The sequence below is a fragment of the Phocoena sinus genome, chromosome 8, assembly GCF_008692025.1.
Source record: "Phocoena sinus isolate mPhoSin1 chromosome 8, mPhoSin1.pri, whole genome shotgun sequence".
Taxonomy (NCBI): domain Eukaryota; kingdom Metazoa; phylum Chordata; class Mammalia; order Artiodactyla; family Phocoenidae; genus Phocoena; species Phocoena sinus.
Window position 1 is genome coordinate 39,533,849 of NC_045770.1, and position 20,433 is coordinate 39,554,281.

Below are 20,433 nucleotides of genomic sequence, written 5' to 3' on the forward strand. Positions count from 1 at the left end.
AGAAACCTCCTTGTCAGGTTTCTTCTGGGCTCTGGGTACCTTGCAGGGTGACCGTGAAATAGTGTGATAACTTAATCCATGAAGATCATGACAGGAGAATAAGGGGGCAGCGTGGAATTCAATCCGCACCACCTCTCTACTCTGTAACCCAGAAAAACAACTTCAAGTGGAAATTCCAAGCCAGACTAGGAGAAGACTAGTGCGTCCTCTAAAAGAAGTGTCCCTGGACCAGCAGCTGCGTAGGCGGGGCTTCTTGGTCCTCACGAAGTCACCTAACTGCCCATGTCCCATTCAGTTTAAATGTGCATTGATGACAAATGTATACACAGACAAACCTAGAGACTTGAAAGGTCTCAGCCTTAACGGCCTCATAATCTTATAGCACAGATGAGACACGGACCTGATGTTCTGTCCTGTTGTTACTGAATCAAACTTGGGTCTGCTCGCCCACGCGCAGTAAAGCCAGTCTACTGACACATCGGGTTGTGGTGAAGGAAATGTGCATCAGATACTGTTATTTGGGTACTTCACAGAGGAGCTAAAAAAGAGGATATGGGGCAGAGGTCTGCCTGGGAAGGCCCCATAGGGTCCTGCTTGTTTACACTGTGATGTAATAAAATGAAATGAAATGGCTCTAAAGAGGTGGCTTACAAACACTGGACTTTGGGAATTGCCTGGCGGTCCAGTGGTTAGGACTCTGAGCCTCCATTGCCGAGGGCGTGGGTTCAAATCCCCGGTCAGGGAACTAAGATCCTACAAGCCGCATGGTGTGGCCAAAAAAAAAAAGAAAGAAAGAAAAAAAAGCACTGGGTTTGGGGAGCAGCACAGGGGCGGGAACTGAATAATTCCAACTGAATGGACAGGTGGAAGGTGGGAAGCTTCAGAAAAGCAGTAACGTTTGAGCTGGACTTTGTGGGAGCAGAAATCTAAAAGGCAGAAATGGGGGTGGGGGAACCAGGCAGAGGGGCTGGAGCAGCAAAATGCAGACCACTGGCGGTTAGGGGAGAGGGTACAGCAGGAGGTAAGGAAGGACCAGGTCAGACTGTGGACCACCAAGCATGCCCCTCGAGGAAGCCTGCACTCTAGACAATTGAGAACGGTCAGGTCTATAACAGGTCAGTAGACTGATCAGGTCTGGGCTCAGGCCAGTGCCCTGTTCCCACACGGCATACATAATGCATTCTCTAGAGAAGAGTCTATTTAAATGCAGGCTTTTACCTTGTAATGACAATGAGCCCAATCAGCTGTTTCTCACACGTCTGGGTAAAGCAGGACATGCCAGTTTTGTGGCGGAGATCCGTCATGAATTCTAGAACAGTCTCATTCCTGAGTATTTTATAACTCACGTCAGCACCAAACAGGAGCTTGCTTTCAAAATGTGACACAGAAATGGCAAACCCAGGCCAAAGGGACAATCTTCAAAATAAATAAATAAATAAATTTTAATAAAATTTTTTTAAATGTTTTAAATGTTATATCAGGAAAACAATAAACATTTTAAAATGGCGACTTTACATTCCAATTCTCTAGATTTCATGAAACAATTTTTCTTTAATCTGATTTCTTTCAGTGGCTGACTTAACACTTCAGTTATTTCCAGCTGGAGTGTCTTTAAACATATATTTAGGATAAAATACATTCCTGTAGAGCTGCATTGTTTTGACCTTGATACTACTGACATTTGGACTGGAAAATTCTTTGTCAGGGGCTCTAGTATGCATTGCAGGATGTTTAGCAATACCCCTGGCCTCCACCCACTAGATGCCAGTATCAGCCCCCAAACTGTGACCACCAAAAATATCTCCAGACATTGCCAAATGTCCCCCTGGGGAGCAAAATCGCCTCTGGTTGAGAGTACAACTGTAGGATTAAAATGTTTATGGGGGGATCCATCCCAGCATGAAAACATCTAGGTTCAGAAAAGCACACTGACTCAATGGTGAAGACAATGACTACACTTAATAATGAGATTAAGAAATAATCTAAGTGATATCACGTACAGACATACAAGGAAAACTGGAGCAGTGGCTACATCCCCTTTCCACATTTATGAATATCATAGTCTGAAGTCTTGAATAAGAAAACGTTATGGAAATGGCATGAAAGAAAAGACAAATATTTTTTAAAAATCATTTCAGTTTATATTTTGTGGACTTCATTTGCTGTGATACTCATGCCAGCTTTCAGGACAAGCATATGCACTAGGACCAGCTCTAGCTCAGCACAACACTGGGCCCACGAGGATTTCTAATCCAGGTGGAGAGATAAGTGACGGGGGTGAATGAATAGGATGCTTTAGACAGACCACTCTGACACACTGAATTAACATACAGAAACCCTGCCCTTTTCCTCTACTCGGCAGAAGCCGAACTCCCTGCCTCCACTTTCTATCTTTTCTGTACAGATCTCCCTCAACTTATGATGGGTTTTCATCTTGATAAACCCACCATAAGTTGCAAATATCCTCAGTAGAAAATGCATTTAATACACCTAACCTACCGAACATCATAGCCTAGCCAACTTAAACATGCTCAGAACACTTACTTTAGCTGACAGTTGGGCAGAATTATCAAACACAAAGCCTATTTCATAAGAAAGTGTTGAATACCTCATGTCATTTATTGGATTCTGTACTGCAAGTGAAAAAGAGAATGATTGTGTGGGTCCAGCATGGTTGTAAGTGTGTCGGTCGTTTACCCTCGTGATCGGGTGGCTGCCTGGGAGCCGTGGCTGCCGCCGCCCAGCCTCGCCAGCGAGTATCATCTCCACATCCGCTAGCCCGGGGAAAGGTCAAGGTTCACAATTTGAGGTATGGTTTCTACTGAATGTGCACGGCTTGCATGTCATCATAAAGTCGAAATATTGTAAATCGAAATACTGTAAGGCAGGGACCGTCCAAACTTCTCCATTTGTTTCGCATCTGTCTTTGGCTGCCTCTGTCTGGCTGCCTCTGTCTTGGCACTGCTACTTATTTTGGAGAGCTGAGTAACAACCAGTTCAAGACACAGCCGGTCACATTCCCTGCAGCACCTACCTCCCAGTTTAGGGTAAAAACTCTGCGAGTGTTCCTAACAGTTCACTAGGGCAGCTTAGCCAGCTTGCGTGTCTGACATCTGCTTACGCAGTAGTTTCCAATCAACCACCCCGGCTGTGTTAACATTCTATCAGCAAGATTACAGAGCCTCAGCTATGTGGTATAACATAATAGAGCTTATTCTGCTCTCATTACAACTTGTCATACACAGAAAACTCAGTTTCTGAATTCCTTCTAGGATTTATGATAATGACCTAGCACACTAATATAAGAAAACAGGCTGCTAGCTTCTGACATTCACCATTCTATAAAGAACTTGAAAATTTTAAAAATCCATTATTTTTCATACCACAGAATCTCTCACAGGAGGCATAACGGTATAATATTGCATCACAAATTATGCTGTTCACATTATAACAATTTCAGAGTAACAGAAGACATGAACAAACCTACTTGTGCTGGGGAATTTCCACGGGCTCCGAAGGCTTATAGAAGTTCCGTCCAATCTGGTACATGGACAACTTTTTTAAGATCCTGCAAGTATATATTTTTAAAATCTGTTAAACAACCGTTGATAACAGTATACTTCCAAGTTTGTACGCATGCTGAAGAAAAACAATAGAAAAGTCCAGAACTCTTATTGTTATAATACTGGAAGGTTTAGCTGCTAAATATACATATGAGTGTATATACAAGAACTATCACTTCATGTTTGGGAATGACACAATTGAAATTAGTTCTACCTTTCTGGGTTTAACTGCAATAAGGAGGTGGTCACTTTCCAGTTATGACTGTAACATTCTGGTTGGTGTGGATGAGGTGAGAAAAGCCACGTCCACAGGCTCTTCTGGCCTCTTTCTTATTTTGAGATGAGGAGGCTGTTTCCCTTCTTTTTCTTTCTTATTTTTTGTATAGTTAATTTACAATGTTGTGTTAGTTTCAGGTGTACAACAAAGTGATTCAGTTATATATACTCTTTTTCAGATTCTTTTCTATTATAGGTTATTACAAGATATTGAATATAGTTCCCTGTGCCATACAGTAGGTCCTTGTTGTTTATTTTACATATCTTAGTGTGTATATGTTAATCCCAAACTCCTAATTTATCTCTCCCCCCGCATCCCCTTTGGTAACCATAAATTTGTTTCCTATGTCTGTGGGTCTATTTCTGTCTTGTAAATAAGTTCACTTGTATCATTTTTTTAGATTCCACATATAAGCAACATCGTATGATATTTGTCTCTCTCTGTCTGGCCTACTTCACTGAGTATGATCGTCTCTAGGTCCATCCACATTGCTGCAGATGGCATTATTTCATTCTTTTTTGTGGCTGAGTAGTACTCCATTGTATATATGTACCACAACTTTATCCATTCATCTCTCGATGGACATTTAGGTTGCTTCCACGTCTTGGCTATTATAAATAGTGCTTCTATGAACACTGGGGTGCATGTACCTTTTCGAATTAGAGTTTTCTCCACATATATACCCGGGAGTAGAACTGCTGGGTCATATGGTAATTCTATTTTTAGTGTTTTAAGGAACCTCCGTACCGTTCTCCATAGCGGCTGCACCAAGTCACATTCCCAAGGAGGCTGTTGCTAATGAGGCTCTCAGGCTTCCCAGCGGTACCAAACGACAAGACTGCCTCTTCAGCAACTAATCCTGGTCACCTTTGTAACGTGACACATCACTGATCTGAGGCTGCCCCATGCACGGGGGGAACAGGAGAGTTTCAAGTCCGAAAACAGGGGTTCCAACTGCATGATTTTTGGCTGTCCAATGTCATCTGAGCCTCAGTCCCCTCATCTGTAAAACGGGGATTTTAATCCCACCTGCCTCAGGGCTCTCGAGTAAGGATCAAGGAAGCTCTAACATCACACAAAGAGCTTTGTCACTGCAAAGCACCTTGCAAACGTCAGCTGACTTAAAATAGTCCCCTCAGGGGGGCACATGCAAGACTGGCTGCTGAAGGGCATTTTACAATGCTGAGCTGAGGCCCAGATATGATCTAAAGATGCTCGGCAAGATGTCTGACTAGAATCAGAAAACAATGTTATCTGTGTGATGAAAGTTCCTTTACGTGCCCTACTCAGCAAAACCCCAAACTCCCCTGTCCTCATCCTGTCCAGAGGCCATTGTTGAGTGAAGGGGGCTCAAATCTTAGGTTTTTAACACATCATGCTAGTGATCCACACCCATAGCAGGGAAAACGGTGGTTCCCAAGCTTTCGTGCTCCCACGTGTCATCTGGGAAGCTTGCTAAAAATGTGGATTTTCAGGCCCCACTCATGAAATTCTATTCACTAGGTCCAGTGAGGTGCTAGGGAATCTGCATTTTGTCGAGTCCCACCCAACATCCAAGATGACACGGAAGCAAGTGATCCTCAGGTCAGTTTGAAGAACACTGAGAAGCTTGGTGACAACCTTCCTTCTGCCCCCAGGGACACATGGGGACGGAAAGGGGGCTGAGAGGCAAGTGACAGCAGAAAGCAGATGGTGATGGCCTTTCACACCTAAATCAATCAGCCAGGAGAAAAACCAATCCTTCAGTTTACTAACCCAGACACCTGCCTCTTTTAAGTCTGGCGGTGGAGGCTGGGAGTGGGTACAGAAAAAGAAGAAAAGGGAAGAGGCACCTGCCCTGCAGCCACTGAGACATCACAACCCTTGAGTCCTTTGTCTCCATACAGATGATACTGGATAGTAACAGAGGTGCCCGTCTGAGGCCGTGATGGACCGTGGTGTGTATTATTGCACAAGTACATGAAAGGATATGGAAAATTTCCCTAAAGATGACACTGCTGCTGGCACACTGCCTACAAAATGGTTAATACTTTGAATATCCAGGCTCTACGATGACACGCATCATTAGCCTAAATTAGATTCACATTTAAGGCACTTTACTTCTTGAAGATGATACTGAAGACCTGCATGCACACGGGAGAACTTGCCGGCAGCTCCCTCGTCAGAGTGACAGTCATCTTTACAGTCTCACCTCTTCGAGTTTCACTTGACAATTCCACGACCTGAAAAAAGAAGTACTTAAAATGCACTCTACGGATTAACCTCAAGCACACAGAACGTGCATATGCTAAAGCCGTCCCAACTTAATAGGCATAACAAAAACGAAACTGCAGGTGTTGGTAATGTAATAATCTGATGATTACGTTACGTTTGGAAGGGTTTTTTTCGCTGTATTTTGCTAATACCAGAAAAGCAACACATCTCTTTCCTCTCGAACTTCTTAATAGAGAATCAAAACCGGCCTCGGAGTTCAAACATTCAATCCAAAGAGAATCCAGAGCAGCGGTTCTTGACCTTTCTGGGGAGTGGGAGTGGGAAGACAGGTCACAACCTATTCTGAGAGTCTAAGTTACAGACATTCTCCAAAGAAAATGTCACATGTGTATATATAGCAGCAATGTATATAATGTACCCATTTTCAGACGTTCATGGATGCCCAGAAGCCTACTAATGAACTTTCCTGCCCATCCTGGGTTCATGGATTTCAGAGGGAAGCCTCTCAAAAGTTCATTCAAAAAAAACAGAGGAACAGAGAAGAAGAAAGCAAAGGATAGGGAACAGACGAGAGGGAAACATAAATGTGGAAAGAGAGAGGAGAAAATGGTGAAAGTTTAAACAGATATGAAATCTGATTTTATTAACTTTTGTAAGGTCTAGAGAAATCCCTAGGGTTCTTATAATCTGGAACAACGTTCTAACAATTATAATGAATGCATGAATAGGTCTTTATACCAGATGCCTAACCAAATTTAAAGCTCTTCAGATCAGGGAGGGCTCGGGATAGATTTCTGGAATAAAAAACGACAAATCAGTCAGTAAAAATCTATGATCAAGGGTTTTTCAGAAGGGTAAGGAATTACAAGAGGTCAGTTTATTAGCAGGCATTTATGTATTTTACCCCTACTTTCCATGGTGAAAGTGTCGTTTTAATGGCTTTTAGGTTGAACCAAGAATGTAGGGCAGGGATAGTTCACTTCAGGGAAACAAAGAGAAATGTGTCCTTTCACAGGGGATGAAATATTTCACTGAGGCGTTTCTTGCTTCAGATAGAACTGTAGAGAAGTCAGAGGTGGCGAGTTGCGGGAAGAGCTTATCAACATCTAGAAGTCTAATGGGCAGGAGATGGGGGAGCGGCACTCAGACTGCTGCCAGTATCTCAGGACAAAGGCGTAAGCCAACAAAGTATGCTGGGATGAGTGGCTGGCAGCAGACGGTCCCCACTCAGAGCTTTATTCAGGAACCCCACTCCTAACAGCCACCAAAGAGCAAAATCGGCAGCACCCCCTGCACTTCCCCCACCAAACACCACTCCTCTTCGCTTCCCGCCTGTTGTGCATCCCACACCCTCACTCTCAGAGTGCGCTTTCACTTCCTCCTCTCCATCCACTTATCTTAACGGGTTGGCAAGCCTTCGCCCTTCGACACCAGCGATTTCTCTGCTCCATTTCAGCTGTTCCAATACCAATATTTACCACCGAGCCCAAGAGCACGTGACGGGGAGTTGCACAGACCCTGGTTCTCTGCCTCTTGCAGCCTGCATGTTGCGGAGCAAGTTACTGCAACTCTTTAAGACCTTTTCCCATCTCTAACGTGGGAGTGAGACCAGGATAATGAAGATTAAATGGGATAATTCATGGATCTTATCCCTATCCGTAGCAGTGCTTTGTACCTCGTTCGAGTTCTTTCGACAGCCTGCCCAGATTATTCCAGCGGCACTTTATTAATCGTCCCACTTTGTTCTGTCAGCCATTCAACAGGATGTGATCAGTCACTGAAATGTTACATGGCTCTATGGAAACTCTCCTCAAAGGCTTCAGTGCCCCACGGAGGACAGTTCCTGTTCCTCAGCAGGACATTCAAAGTTCGCCCTACCTTTGGAGCCACAACTTGCAAGCCTTCCCAGCTAAGCCTGAACAACCAGAAGTTTCTAAACTATGCCCTTCACTTCCCATCTTTGTGCCTTTGCTCCTCTGGTCCTCCCCATCTCCCCTTTCATTAATTCAAATCCTGCCCAGGAGATAAATTAATGGCCATTCCCACTGAAGTGCCCTGCTGGGAATAACCTTTCCTTTCATCACCTCTTTTTGAAGACCTTGGGTAAGACACTTAACCTCTCTAAGGCTCCAGGGGTGATGAGAGGATTAAATGAGTTCATGCATACAGCAGCCTGGCAGAGTTAAGTGCTCATCAAATGTAGTCCAGTGGTAGGTGGGACATAAAACACAGATCTGCTCATCTCAAGAGAGCTGTGCTGGGGCTAATCCAGAGAACAACCAAGCAGAGCACCTAACGCCTCGTAAATGCTCGATAAATGCTAGCATAACAAAACCACTAATTATTATTATGCCGCTTATGTCATTCTGTCTTGCACTGAATTTATTTGTAAATAACTTCAGTACTAAATTGAAATGTTTTTGACAACACGATCCTTGTTTTATTGATCCTGGTTTCCTCCAAGGTGCCAGCACCCTGCCACCAGGTACACAGTAGGCTCTTTATAAGTGCAGAGGGAATGCATGAGAGTGGCAAATAGATGTGACCGGTGACAGCAACCTGGGTCGTGGCCACAGATGCACAGATGGAGTCTGAAAGACAGTGGAAGGCCAGGAGGCAGCAGAACAGGACTTCTAGAGCTACACTATTTGGGGGTGCAATGAGTGAATCAGTGGAGGGGCTCTTTCCATGAAAATAAGCATCCTATAAAGTGTGTAGGGGATGGATGGGAGCACAGGATTAAGCCTGAGTCAGTATTAAGACCAGAAGAAAAAGATGAGACTAGCAACCTTTGTTAGAACAGTTTCTTTTTACTATCTCATTTTTACTGTCATTAGATGGGAGGTCATATGTTGATAGAAAATAAGACAACACTCTTCTGTCTAAATCTAGTATCCCCTCTGTCTGGAAGACAGAAGCAACAGGTCTGATCTGTCACACCTCGTTTTCACCATCTATTTACTCCCTGCATCCTCATTAGACTCCATGCCCAACAATAAGAAGATGTGTGGCGTATACTACATGCTCACTTTGAAAGAGAAATGAGTAATACTCACTTATTCCTAGCATCTGTAGAGTAAAATTCCTCCATTTTCATTAGGTAAAATTGAAGAAAGCTGGACCATTCAAGGGGGCTATATGATTTTTAATATATCCAAATTTCCAAACTGTTACTACAAATGTATTTAGAAGAACAAGATCTTTAATGATAGTAATGCCCTTGAAATATATCATTTAAGTACGAGAGGCCATATTAGCATGCTATCAACATCTAGTCATAGGACAAAATATTGAGGGATCAATACGGACTCATGACGAATAAAAATGTTTCTAAGTTTACAGATCCAGATTTTCCAAGTCCTTAAATTTAATCATATGGTGTAATTTTTAAACTCCATATTCAGATGAAATAAACACTCAAGTAGCTCCTATAAATCTCACAGTCTCATAAAAGGAAAAAGGTTCCAAGAGTGCTCAGAAACATACTTCTTGAGGAAATTAACAAAGATACACATGGAATCTAGAAATTTACATTTATGCTCTTGGTGTTCAAAATGCTGAACTTAAAAAAAAAAAAAAAAAAAAGATTAAGCTTTCCAAGGGATAGAAGCGTCAAGTTTTAATCCAATACTCTGTTTTAATTTTTCATACAGAAACCAGTTCTTTCTCGTAATTTTCATACTGCTTTAGAACAAAGCGTATGATAAAAACCTCAATAACAATACCTTGATTTTAGGGCTAAACATGTGGAAGGCGTAAAAAAAATAATAAAATAAAGGGCTATGAATCTTGCAATTGCCATATCCAATGGTCATAACCATTAAACATATCCTTAAGACTGACATAAATAACTCCTATTTCATATGATGGAACAAGTCATGAAAGAAATGACAGTTTTAGAATCAGGATTGATGTAAAGTTCTTTGGACACGTGGACACAATGTGCAGGAGCAAACACATGTAGAGTAAATTTAAAGCTCTTAGGCCATAGGCTAAATGGTGTTTTTTAAACTTTTTTTTTTTTTTTTTTTTTTTGGCCACACCCTGCAGCATGTGGGATTCTCCAACCAGGGATCAAACCCGTGCCCCCGGCGTTGGGGGCTCGGAGTCTTAACCACTGGACCACCAGGGAAGTCCCTGTTACTTAAACTCTTGCCTATTTGGGCAACGTTGAAAAGGATTCCTATTTCAAGGACACTTTGCCTTTAAAAAAGTAGTTGAAAAAGCAGTGTTTGTATTACAGCTCTTCTTTTTTAAATGCCAGACCATCAGCTTCTTAATTAAGAAATCAATCCTGATGAGGTCTTAATTAAGAAGTCTTTCGCTCTCAGGCATGGGAATAAGAAAGAGAAAAGGAGTGAGTGACGTACTCATTCCAACTGTCATGAAAATCAGCTAACCTCTAAAATCTACATGAAGGAGTATAAATATATGCACACATGTGTGTATTAAAAAATTAAAAATACCATACCTTTTCATCTAGCTTCTGGGAGAGAAAAAGGATGACACCATCAAATGCTTTTGCTTTGTTGGAAAGTTCCGTGTGACTATACAGCAGAGCAATTCTCAGCCTTCTAGATTCTATATCTGGACTGTATGTCACATGATACTGGTATAGCTGCCAGTCCTGGGGCAAGTCTAAATTAAAAAGATTTGTGACCAGTTTCACAGGTATTCCACTGGAACCTGAAGAAAACAAAGAAAAAACATGTTTTAACCAAAAAAAACCCATCGTGTTCATATTAATCACAGCATTCAAAAAATGTATTTGCATATGCATAATTGTTGCTAGAAAGCAAGGATTCTTGTTCAGTGACACAAGGTAAGCTCTAGTAACCAACTGCCTGATAACCTTTGGAGCCCTGCAAGCAAAAGGATCCTGTGTAAGGCAGGCCTCATAAGAACCTGAGAGCAGACGCTGACATTCTTGTTTTGGGGAGAAAAAGAAACATCTGAATTCCACTACCCCAGGACTCCTTCAAAGCTTGCCTTCCAGCTGATTCTCAATCGATCAAGTAAGCATTTTGTAACCAAGCAGGACCCCACGGGGCCTCCCCCATATCCTCTGCTTTAGCTCCTTGCTGAAGTATGTAGGTAATAGTATCTGGTGTACATTTCCTGAATTGTTCTACAGATGCTAAAACCCCTACCAAATGGAAGAAATTAACTACTTGATGACCATGAGCTCCCTCCAGACCTACTGGCACCTAAGGATTGATAATATTAACCCGTTACCTCACCATCAGCCAACCAGAGAATTGTGCAGGAGCTGATCACAGACCCTGGGGCGCCCCTCTTTCACTTTGCCTTTAAACATGCTTTGCTGAAACCCTTCGGGAAGTTTGGGCTTTTTGAGCACTAGCCGTCCTAGACTCCTCGTACAGCGCCTCACAATAAACGCTGCACTTTCCTTCACCACAGCCCAATGTCAGTAGATTGGCTTTACTGAGCATGGGGGAAGGGACCCAAGTTTAGTTCAGTAACAGTTTCAGATGCTGCTCTGGAATTATGGTGCTCTCAGATTATAAGAAACTCTCCAGTTTTATCATGAATACAACCCCCATCCTCTTGGAAATCCAGATAATCAAAGTTCACCATACTTTGGAAAATTCTGAAATCACTTCATTCAGTGATTAGATGGCTCTGTAGGTCCCAGCAAAGGCCCCCCAGAGATAAGGGGGCGACTGGGGATGGAAGAAAAATTTTACATCTTCCTGTGTGAGAACAGACAGGGCTCCGGGCTTCTGTTTTTGCAGGCACAGGGAGGCCATGTGGGCTTCCAGGAATTCCATCCCCTACAGAATTTTTATTCACCTCTTCAAAATCTACAGGACAAATTCGGAGATGGCCACGATGTAGCTGGTCAGTGCCCAGTATGGCATAAACTGCATCCAGGACAGACTCCAGGAGGGCACAAAGGAAGTACTTCTCACCTCTCCTTGGAGGGAATCATCCAGTGTTCATCTTATAGGAAAGAATTATCAAATAGTCAATATTTGCCTTTCTGGTGGAGGAGGTGGAAACATGAGCCCTGAGGTGGTGAGGAAGAAAAAGTATCATGTACACCTTACGTAGTATTCCCTCGGTTTTGACCTGTGTATATACTGAGAAATAATGCACAACCTAAAAGGTAAGAGTTACGTTTTATTCAGCGGACAAAACTGAGGGCTTAAGCCCAGGACACAGCAGCTCAGTTCTGAGGGACTGCTCCCAAGAGGTAACGGAAGAGCCAGGATACATAGGACGTTTTGCAACGAAGACCGGAACATCATAAGATTACTTTTAATTAAGTAAAACCATATGTCTCGAGTTAATGAATTCAGCGCTTTTCTATGTTCAGGAAGATGCAAGAGTCTGGGCTCACTGAAATCATTCCTTTGATATGCACCTCAGCTATCTGGGGCCAGTGTCCTGTTCTTTCCCACCCTGAGTCTCCTTAGGGTGCATCATTGGAGGGTGGCTGCTGTGACTGAAGACTTGGCAGCCGGCGCCCCGTCTGTCTCCATCCTGAGTTCCCTCGGGGCTCACCGTGGGAGCGGCTGCGCGGCTTCATGGCTGCAACATCTTTTGTGTACTGATAAGGCAGGCGATATTTTTTTCATTGACGTGCAAATATCCAGTAGGAACAAGGAATCCCTGTGCTATTTTAATTAAAGAAAAGGGTTTTTTTTTTTTTGTTGTTCTCCCAGAGGACACGGCAACATATTTTAGCTGCTCATATTAATGGACAAAGAGAAGTCATCTAGAATATCAGAGCTGGCAATACCCTTTAAGGCCACTTACAACAGTGTGCTCCAGCTGTAATCATGACCCGTTAGTGCTGCAGTTATGAAAGTAAGTGAGGTGAACCGTCATGTTTCATAGAAAGACTAGAATACAATAGAATGGATCGGAGTGTGCTGCCCATAGGAAGGGCCAGCATTGTTTCATGAAACTTTGTTTCAGTTGCGTTTGTGTAGTGTGTGTATGCTGGAGAACAATTTATGTACTTATTTTTGCTGCATGGTTTGAAAGAGTTTGAAAAAGACTGACCTGCATCAGTGAGTCTTAACTTTTAGAGGGAGTTACAAAGCCTTTTGAGAATCCTATGGAAACAATAGGCCTACTTTTCCTGAAAATACACATGCAATCCTAGGTTAAATTTCAGGGATAAGCCCAGAATCTCCCTAAAGAATTCCCCAAAGAGGCTACATTTTTCTTTTTAGACCTGAAGTCCAGAAAGGTTATTCCCCATATAGGAAAAAGGTTGGGAAAGAGACAAAGCATCTTTGCTGACCCCTACCTCAGGTGTAAGGAGAAAAGGTTTTCAACAAGTGAAATGTAGTTCTGGAGAAAATGTTACTCTTCCTATTAATGAAAGAGAATTAAGGCTAAAACAACTAGTGCGTAGATAATGCTTGAATATAGCAGATGTTCAATACATATCTTTTAAGGCAATATATGAACTTGTATATTTTATTAAATTAAAATTTTCTTAAGCAAAATTTGGTAACATTAAAAAAAAAGTAAGAAATTCCCTGCCAGTCCAGTGGTTAGGACTCTGTGCTTCCACCGCAGGGGTTCTGGGTTCAATCCCTGGTCGGGGAACTAAGATCCCACAAGCAGCATGGCATGGCCAAAAAAAATAAATAAATAAATAATTAAAAATAAGTAACATGAAGACTGGGTACCTCTTTTGCAGTCTCTCACATGGGCCAATTTCTCTCTGGTACAGACACTCAAATCCATCATCTCTCGTCTGATTTTCCCAACTCTTTCCTTGAAGGTACATCCAGCATCACCAGAAGATAGACCACCTTCACCTAAAATATGAAGAGAACACCAAAATGTTATATATTAATAATATTACATACATCAATAACATTTCATGCTAGTGATATCATTTACAACTATCATATCAAAAATGCATCTAGGGCTTCCCTGGTGGTGCAGTGGTTGAGAGTCCGCCTGCCGATGCAGGGGACATGGGAAGATCCCACACGCCACAGAGCGGCTGGGCCCGTGAGCCACGGCCGCTGAGCCTGCGCATCCGGAGCCTGTGCTCCGCAACGGGAGAGGCCACAACAGTGAGAGGCCCGGGTACCGCACAAAAAAAAAACAACAAAAAAAAACATCTAGAGGGAATTCCCTGGCAGTCCAGTGGTTAGGACTCTGAGCTCTCACTGTCAAGGGCACCAGGTTCAACGCCTGGTCAGGGAACTAAGATCCCGCATGCCGCTCGGCAAAGCCAGGAAAAAAGATGCATCTAGAACCAAAGCTCAGATTTTTGTAGCTTTTAATAAAACTGGCCCACATTGCTGAAAACAGTCATGACTATACAGAAGTCTGCAGCCTGAAAGCTGAAAACTGTGAAGGAAGCATGGTGTGTTTTGTTAGAAATAACAGACTCTGAGTTAGTCCTACCTCATAACATTTGGGGCTGACCTGATTCTCCTCTTGGCTAAGGAGAAAGCTCTATCTCCCTATATCCCACTCCACACCCATTTATGGAGGGCTGGTCTCCCTCCTGTAGATCTTGTGTAACACCCAAAGAATTACAGACTAAGATTGGCCACATCAACTTCTGTACAGATTGGGGCTGAACCTTTCCCCCTTCTCAATCACAGGAAGAGAAATGCCCATACACTGCCATCAGTGTTTATGCTACATCACTCCCCTGAGAATGAAAGTCAGCACGTCACCTTGGGATGTGTCACTTACTGTTAGGTTCTAGAAAATGGGAAATTAAAATCTGTTTCCTGATGACTATTTTCTTTTTTAAATGAGTACAAAAAGATGCTAATTTTTCGGATACAACTTTGGCACTTTGAAATGTGAAAATATAAATTTTGTATTACAGAATTATTACTACAAAGTAATGTGGCTAATAGTAGGACAAACCTCTAGGCCACTGACTTGACCACTGTCCTTTGATACAGTCACCGTATGCAACTACCCCAAATGGCGCTACCCACTTGCCCAAAACTGCTGTCCACACCCTTCTCAGTGGAGTTGGAGTCTCCCAGGAAAATCACAAAATTTATTTAATTTTTTAAAAATTCGATTATTCTCACTAGATTGTCCATATCATTTACTGCTCTTGGTTTCAAAAGATGTTTGACGGTTTCTAAAAATTCACTCTACCATATAACGGTAGTTCCCAGAGTCTGGGGGTGGGAGGGGCAAGTGAGGAGTTCTTGTTTAATGGGTACAGAGTTTCAATTCTGTAGATGAAAAAACTGTTCTAGAGACGGATGGTGGTGATGGTTGCACAGCAATGTGAATGTGCTCAATGCCACTGGACTGTACACTTAAACACTGTTAAAATGGTCAACTTTATATTATACCTATTTTACCACAATTTTTAAAAATAAAAAAAAAATCAGTCTACCCTCAAAAGATAAAGAGTTTCCATCACTTGCTAGTCACAAGAAGGCACAGCAGATGCGAAGGAAATTCCCAAAGAAAAGTTGGAATAACACTTGAATGGTGGCAGTAGGGCTGGAATTACAGGACATTTCTACTGTTTAAGCCACCCAGTCTGTGGTACTCTGTCATGGCAGCCCTAGCAAATTAGTGCATCGGGCATGCCAAATTATACTGTGTGGTAGGGGCTACTTGGACTAGCACGTGGACAAGTATCTTGAGGCCAAACCTGGATCTGCAGGTAAGAGAGCCACCACCAAATGGTGAGGTCTACCGTGGGCAGGGAAGGAAGAAGAGAGAAGGGGCAACAGGCATGTGAGGTTACTACCATCCCTGCAAGGCAATGGTATTGGCATTTATGTGTCACAAAGAATTTAAAAATACGTTTTCAAAATTATTCAGTAAACAGACAGAATCAGAAAAACTGGTTTCCTAATATCTGGGGGTTCCCAACTGCTAAGCAGCATCAGGAAATTCAGTGGCAGATTCTGTGTTTGGAAGTCCCAAAGAAACACAGCAAACACAGGGGGATCCTTCAAAAAAGGAAGATAAGATGCTCAAGAAGTGAGTGCTGCTGAAAGGCTTAGTAGAGTCACTCCTATTCCATTCAGGTGGGACGGAACTGGATGGAACAGACAGAGCTGCACTTACATTTCTGTGAAATCCTGCTGGTTCCCACGTGGTCACTGCTAGAAGATGCTTCACTGTCACTAAGAGCAACAGACAGAGGCTAAAACGGGGAAAAAATATTTGGTCAGATTTAAGATGTTAAGTCATAAACCAAAACTTTATCACAAGATGAGAATGGTATCACGTCCTATGTCATTTGATTACCGTGAGCTAGGAAAAGAAAATGTTGGCAGGTAAGATGCTTGAGAGAGGAGAAAAGATTGCCCATTTCAGAATAAAGATAAGGACGAGCTACGGTTTTCCCCATTCATCAGTCTTTGATTTCAGTGCCAACTGTGAGCCAGATACAGCCCTTAGCCCCTGGAGGTGGGAAGAGGCAGAGGTGTGATCCTTGCACCCGAGGAGCTCATCAGAGCTCCTCTGGAAGGTGGTACAGGTGATCGCAGACCTCATGCTCCTGTAGCCTTCAGACATGGGGCCTCTGATGTGAACCTATTTGTAGCAAGAAAATAAACTGAGCCCAGAGGATCTGGGCCACCAGCTCAGATGATGACTCTCCTGAATAAACTGCTCCAAAAGTTCACAAAACAGGTGAAGGGAACCATTAATATTTTCTCTTCAGGTAATTACTTCTCTGTTCAAGAAGGTATAAATCAGCCTGCTAAAAAAAAAAATGTATGATACCAAGAGAAGACCTCTCTATGAGAGTAAAGGCATAGACTACTCACTTGAACACTTCTGGTCTAAGATACTGCTCCAAATACTGAGTTTTTGCTAAGTATTGCTCCAAATACTAAATGTAACATCACTCAAAAATTGCTGTTTTGCCACTCAGTTCAACCTAGTTGTCTAAGTCTAATAAGGAGCGCTATGCACAGTGGTTGCTCAAGAAACTGTGGTTGATTCTAAACTTCATTTGTGTCTGACATTATTTCTTTTTATATATAAATTAGCGAGACAGATCATATTAGATTATATACCACATAATGGTACCTTTGAAGGGACAGCCATTTTCACGAGGAGACTTACAAACGAATGAAGTAATTAAAACTTAATGATAAAGACAGGAATACAGACGCAGACCTACTGGAGAACGGACTTGAGGATATGGGGAGGGGGAAGGGTGAGTTTTGACAGGGCGAGAGAGAGTCATGGACATATACACACTAACAAACGTAGTAAGGTAGATAGCTGGGGGGAAGCAGCCGCAAGGCACAGGGATATTAGCTCGGTGCTTTGTGACAGCCTGGAGGGGTGGGATGGGGAGAGTGGGAGGGAGGGAGACGCAAGAGGGAAGACATATGGGAACATATGTATATGTATAGCTGATTCATTTTGTTATAAAGCAGAAACTAACATACCATTGTAAAGCAATTATACCCCAATAAAGATGTTAAAAAAAAAAAAAACTTAATGATATACTTGCCTCCCATTTTCAACCCTTTTCACTGACTGAAATATCTATATTAATATCTTACTCAGATAAGCTCCCCCACAGGGAAAAAAAAAATGTGAGAAACCCTGGAAGGACTCAAAGTTGAAAGAGAAGATAAGCCACTACTTCGTAGCAGAGAGGAAGAGATATACGCCGAGGAAGGCGGTGTCCACGAAGGAAACAGAGGTAGGAGTGAGCGAGACAATGGCAGCTGCTAAGCTTTCTACCCACCAATGGCGAGGCCTGGACGCGCCCCACCTCCGCGGCGCTGGGGCTGAGGGCCATGCCTCGCGCCCTCGCTCGGGCCCGGCCGCTCATGTTCCAGATGCGCCCAGAGTGACTTCAAAGGCAGCCAAGTCTCAACGAGGGTATTTTGTCACCGGTACCCAGATGACAAGGCTGCGACAGAAGCGGTGGAAGTAGTGGCTCTCTGGGTCCTGGGCTGGAATGGCAGCCGAGGCGCACGAGTGGGTGGAGCCAAGCGCACAGCCCTCCAGGGCCCCGTGGTAGGGGCGGGGGAAGCACGTGGGCGGGAGGCGGTGTGAGGGCTGCGGCCAGACTACTCTTTTCATCCACAGCCCCCGCCATATTTGGAATTATCCAGCTTTCTAGTTTTTGCCCATCATATGTGTATATAAGGTTGCATCACACTGTTACCTTTTGTCTGTATTATCTGCTCACTTCTACTCCTGGCTTCTAGATGTCTTTGAATATGTCATGTAAATGCTGTTTCTGGGAAATATCTGACTCACCTACTGGGGGATGGGGAGAATTTATTTTAAAATGTGCATGAATGCCAAAGAAAACACAAAAGGGTAACCACCTCTTCATATATGTGATAGCTGTGGCATTTTTGTTGTTGTTCTGTGAATTGTCTGTTTATATCCGTTGCTGTTTTAAATTGGATTTCTCATGTTTTTCTTGTGATTTGGAAGAATTTTTTTTCTTAACATAGCAAATATCTACTCCCTATTTATGAATTATTAATTTTAACTTTGAAGTTCTTTATCTAATCAAAAGTCAATTTTGATGGAGTCAAATCTACTAATTTTTAATTTTATGGTTTGTGCTTTTTGGGGTTTTCTTGAAAGAAAATTTTCCCTGCCCTAAATTTACAAGGATGTTATATGACATTTTCTTTTATTAACTTTATAAGTTTACTATTCACATTAGCTATCTTGTATCCTTCGAGTTTATTTATATATATATATATATTTATATGATATGTAGAATGTGAGGTAGGGATCTAACTTTATCTCCCTATAGTGAGCCGATTTCCCCGAATGTCATCTATTAAATGTATATAATGGTTTGTGCAGCCACGACCAGCAAATCACAAATTCTCATATATACCTAGATCTAATTTTGTGCTTTCCAGTTCTATTCTACTTATCTATATCTGCTCTGCACCAGTACTTTACCACTTGTAATTGCTATTTCTTTATATTACTCCTAAAATCTGGTGGGGCAAGTCTTTATTCTTTGATTTTTTCAATTCATTTATTTTTTGCCAACTGTATTCTTCCATATAAATTTTTAAAATAAGTTTGTCAAGTTTCTTTAAAACTCCTTAATTTCTAGTTGGCATTGTATGGAATATATAAATTAGTTTGGGAAGAACTGCCCCTCTTACAGTGTTATAGTTCTTCATTTATTCAAGTTTCTCTTTATGTCCTTTAATAGAGTTTAATTTTTTCATAAAGGTCTTGTGTATTGTTTAATTGATAGAAATTTATAGTTTTATTAGTATTTTGAAGTATATCTTGTTTTCATTATATTTTCTAATTATTATTAATATAGATACATGATATTGATTTTTGTAAGTTGATACTGTTTATCAAATTTTCTGAACTCCTTAGTTCATATAGCTTGTCCTTTGATTTCATTTAGTTTGCATGTAGATGATTATATCATCTACAAATAATAGTAATTTTATCTCATCCCTTTTATTCTTATTTCTTTTTCTTGTCTTATCATGTTGATCAAGTTTTCCTGTACAATGTTGAAAGTGACTGTGATAGCTGAAATTCTTGAGTCACTTAAGTGACTCACCCAAGGTACTACAGTTTGTGTGGCAGAGCTAGGATTCCAACTCTGGTCTATCTACCTTAAAGCCCACATCATATCGCCTCATCTCTTATTCATCTCCCTCCAAAAAGGTGATCTGCCTGACTTTACATACAGCCTGTACTATAGAAAAAAGCCCCAGTCCTGTGTAAAATGCCATGCTCTTCTTTCTATTTATTTCCCATCAGAATACTCTTTTATTCAGTTGTCTTGGGAAATCATTATCCCTGAGGGCTGGCAAGTGCAAGAGGTATGATGGCCTTGGACAGAGATGGCCAGTCTTGGACTTGGCTCAGTGAAGCCACTCTAATGAATAACACATTTCTTTGAAAACGAATGAGTCTAACAGTTCTGAATGATCATAAACTGCATACTAAAAAGTAGGGCAGGTGGAAGACAGAATCTGGGCAAGGAATCTACTTTTGAAAATCTGTGCTTTGTTTCTGAATATAAAAATAATCTTTACCTCATGTTTTCCAAATTGACCACCTCCTGGTAAATTTGACTTGTACTGATGTGAGAACACTAAGAGTGATGAGAAATGCTGAGAACACATGTAGGCAACTTCAAACAGTCAAATCCTTTCAATTTTCCAAATACTAACCCATTATGAAATCAGAAATATCAGTTATTTCCAATCGTTAACTGCATTTTCAACTCCCTGTTATAATTACTATATGTGACATAAAAATCATTCACACTGTACCCTGCACATATGATTTTTTTTTTTCACATATGATTTTTAAAGGCACTTATGTATTCCCTGTAATAGGGAATGTATGGCATGGTTACAAGCATACCTGGGCTTTAGGGTCAGACAGACTAGAATTTACATCCCAACT

General features: G+C 41.9%; 1 protein-coding gene across 1 annotated transcript in view; it reads right to left on the reverse strand.

The window, feature by feature from the left end:
• The window catches only part of PIWIL4 (piwi like RNA-mediated gene silencing 4), a 41,443-nt gene extending 23,545 nt beyond the window's left edge, over positions 1-17,898 (reverse strand). Inside the window, exons 1-7 of the mRNA XM_032640805.1 lie at positions 17,756-17,898; positions 16,111-16,189; positions 13,725-13,856; positions 10,526-10,740; positions 5,941-6,062; positions 3,488-3,568; positions 1,219-1,416 (exon numbers count right to left, since the gene is read on the reverse strand). Of these exons, the coding sequence (XP_032496696.1) occupies positions 1,219-1,416; positions 3,488-3,568; positions 5,941-6,062; positions 10,526-10,740; positions 13,725-13,856; positions 16,111-16,189; positions 17,756-17,842 (914 nt within the window). The 5' untranslated portion in view covers positions 17,843-17,898. The remainder of the gene's footprint in view (positions 1-1,218; positions 1,417-3,487; positions 3,569-5,940; positions 6,063-10,525; positions 10,741-13,724; positions 13,857-16,110; positions 16,190-17,755) is intronic.
• Between the last annotated feature and the right edge of the window lie 2,535 nt (positions 17,899-20,433).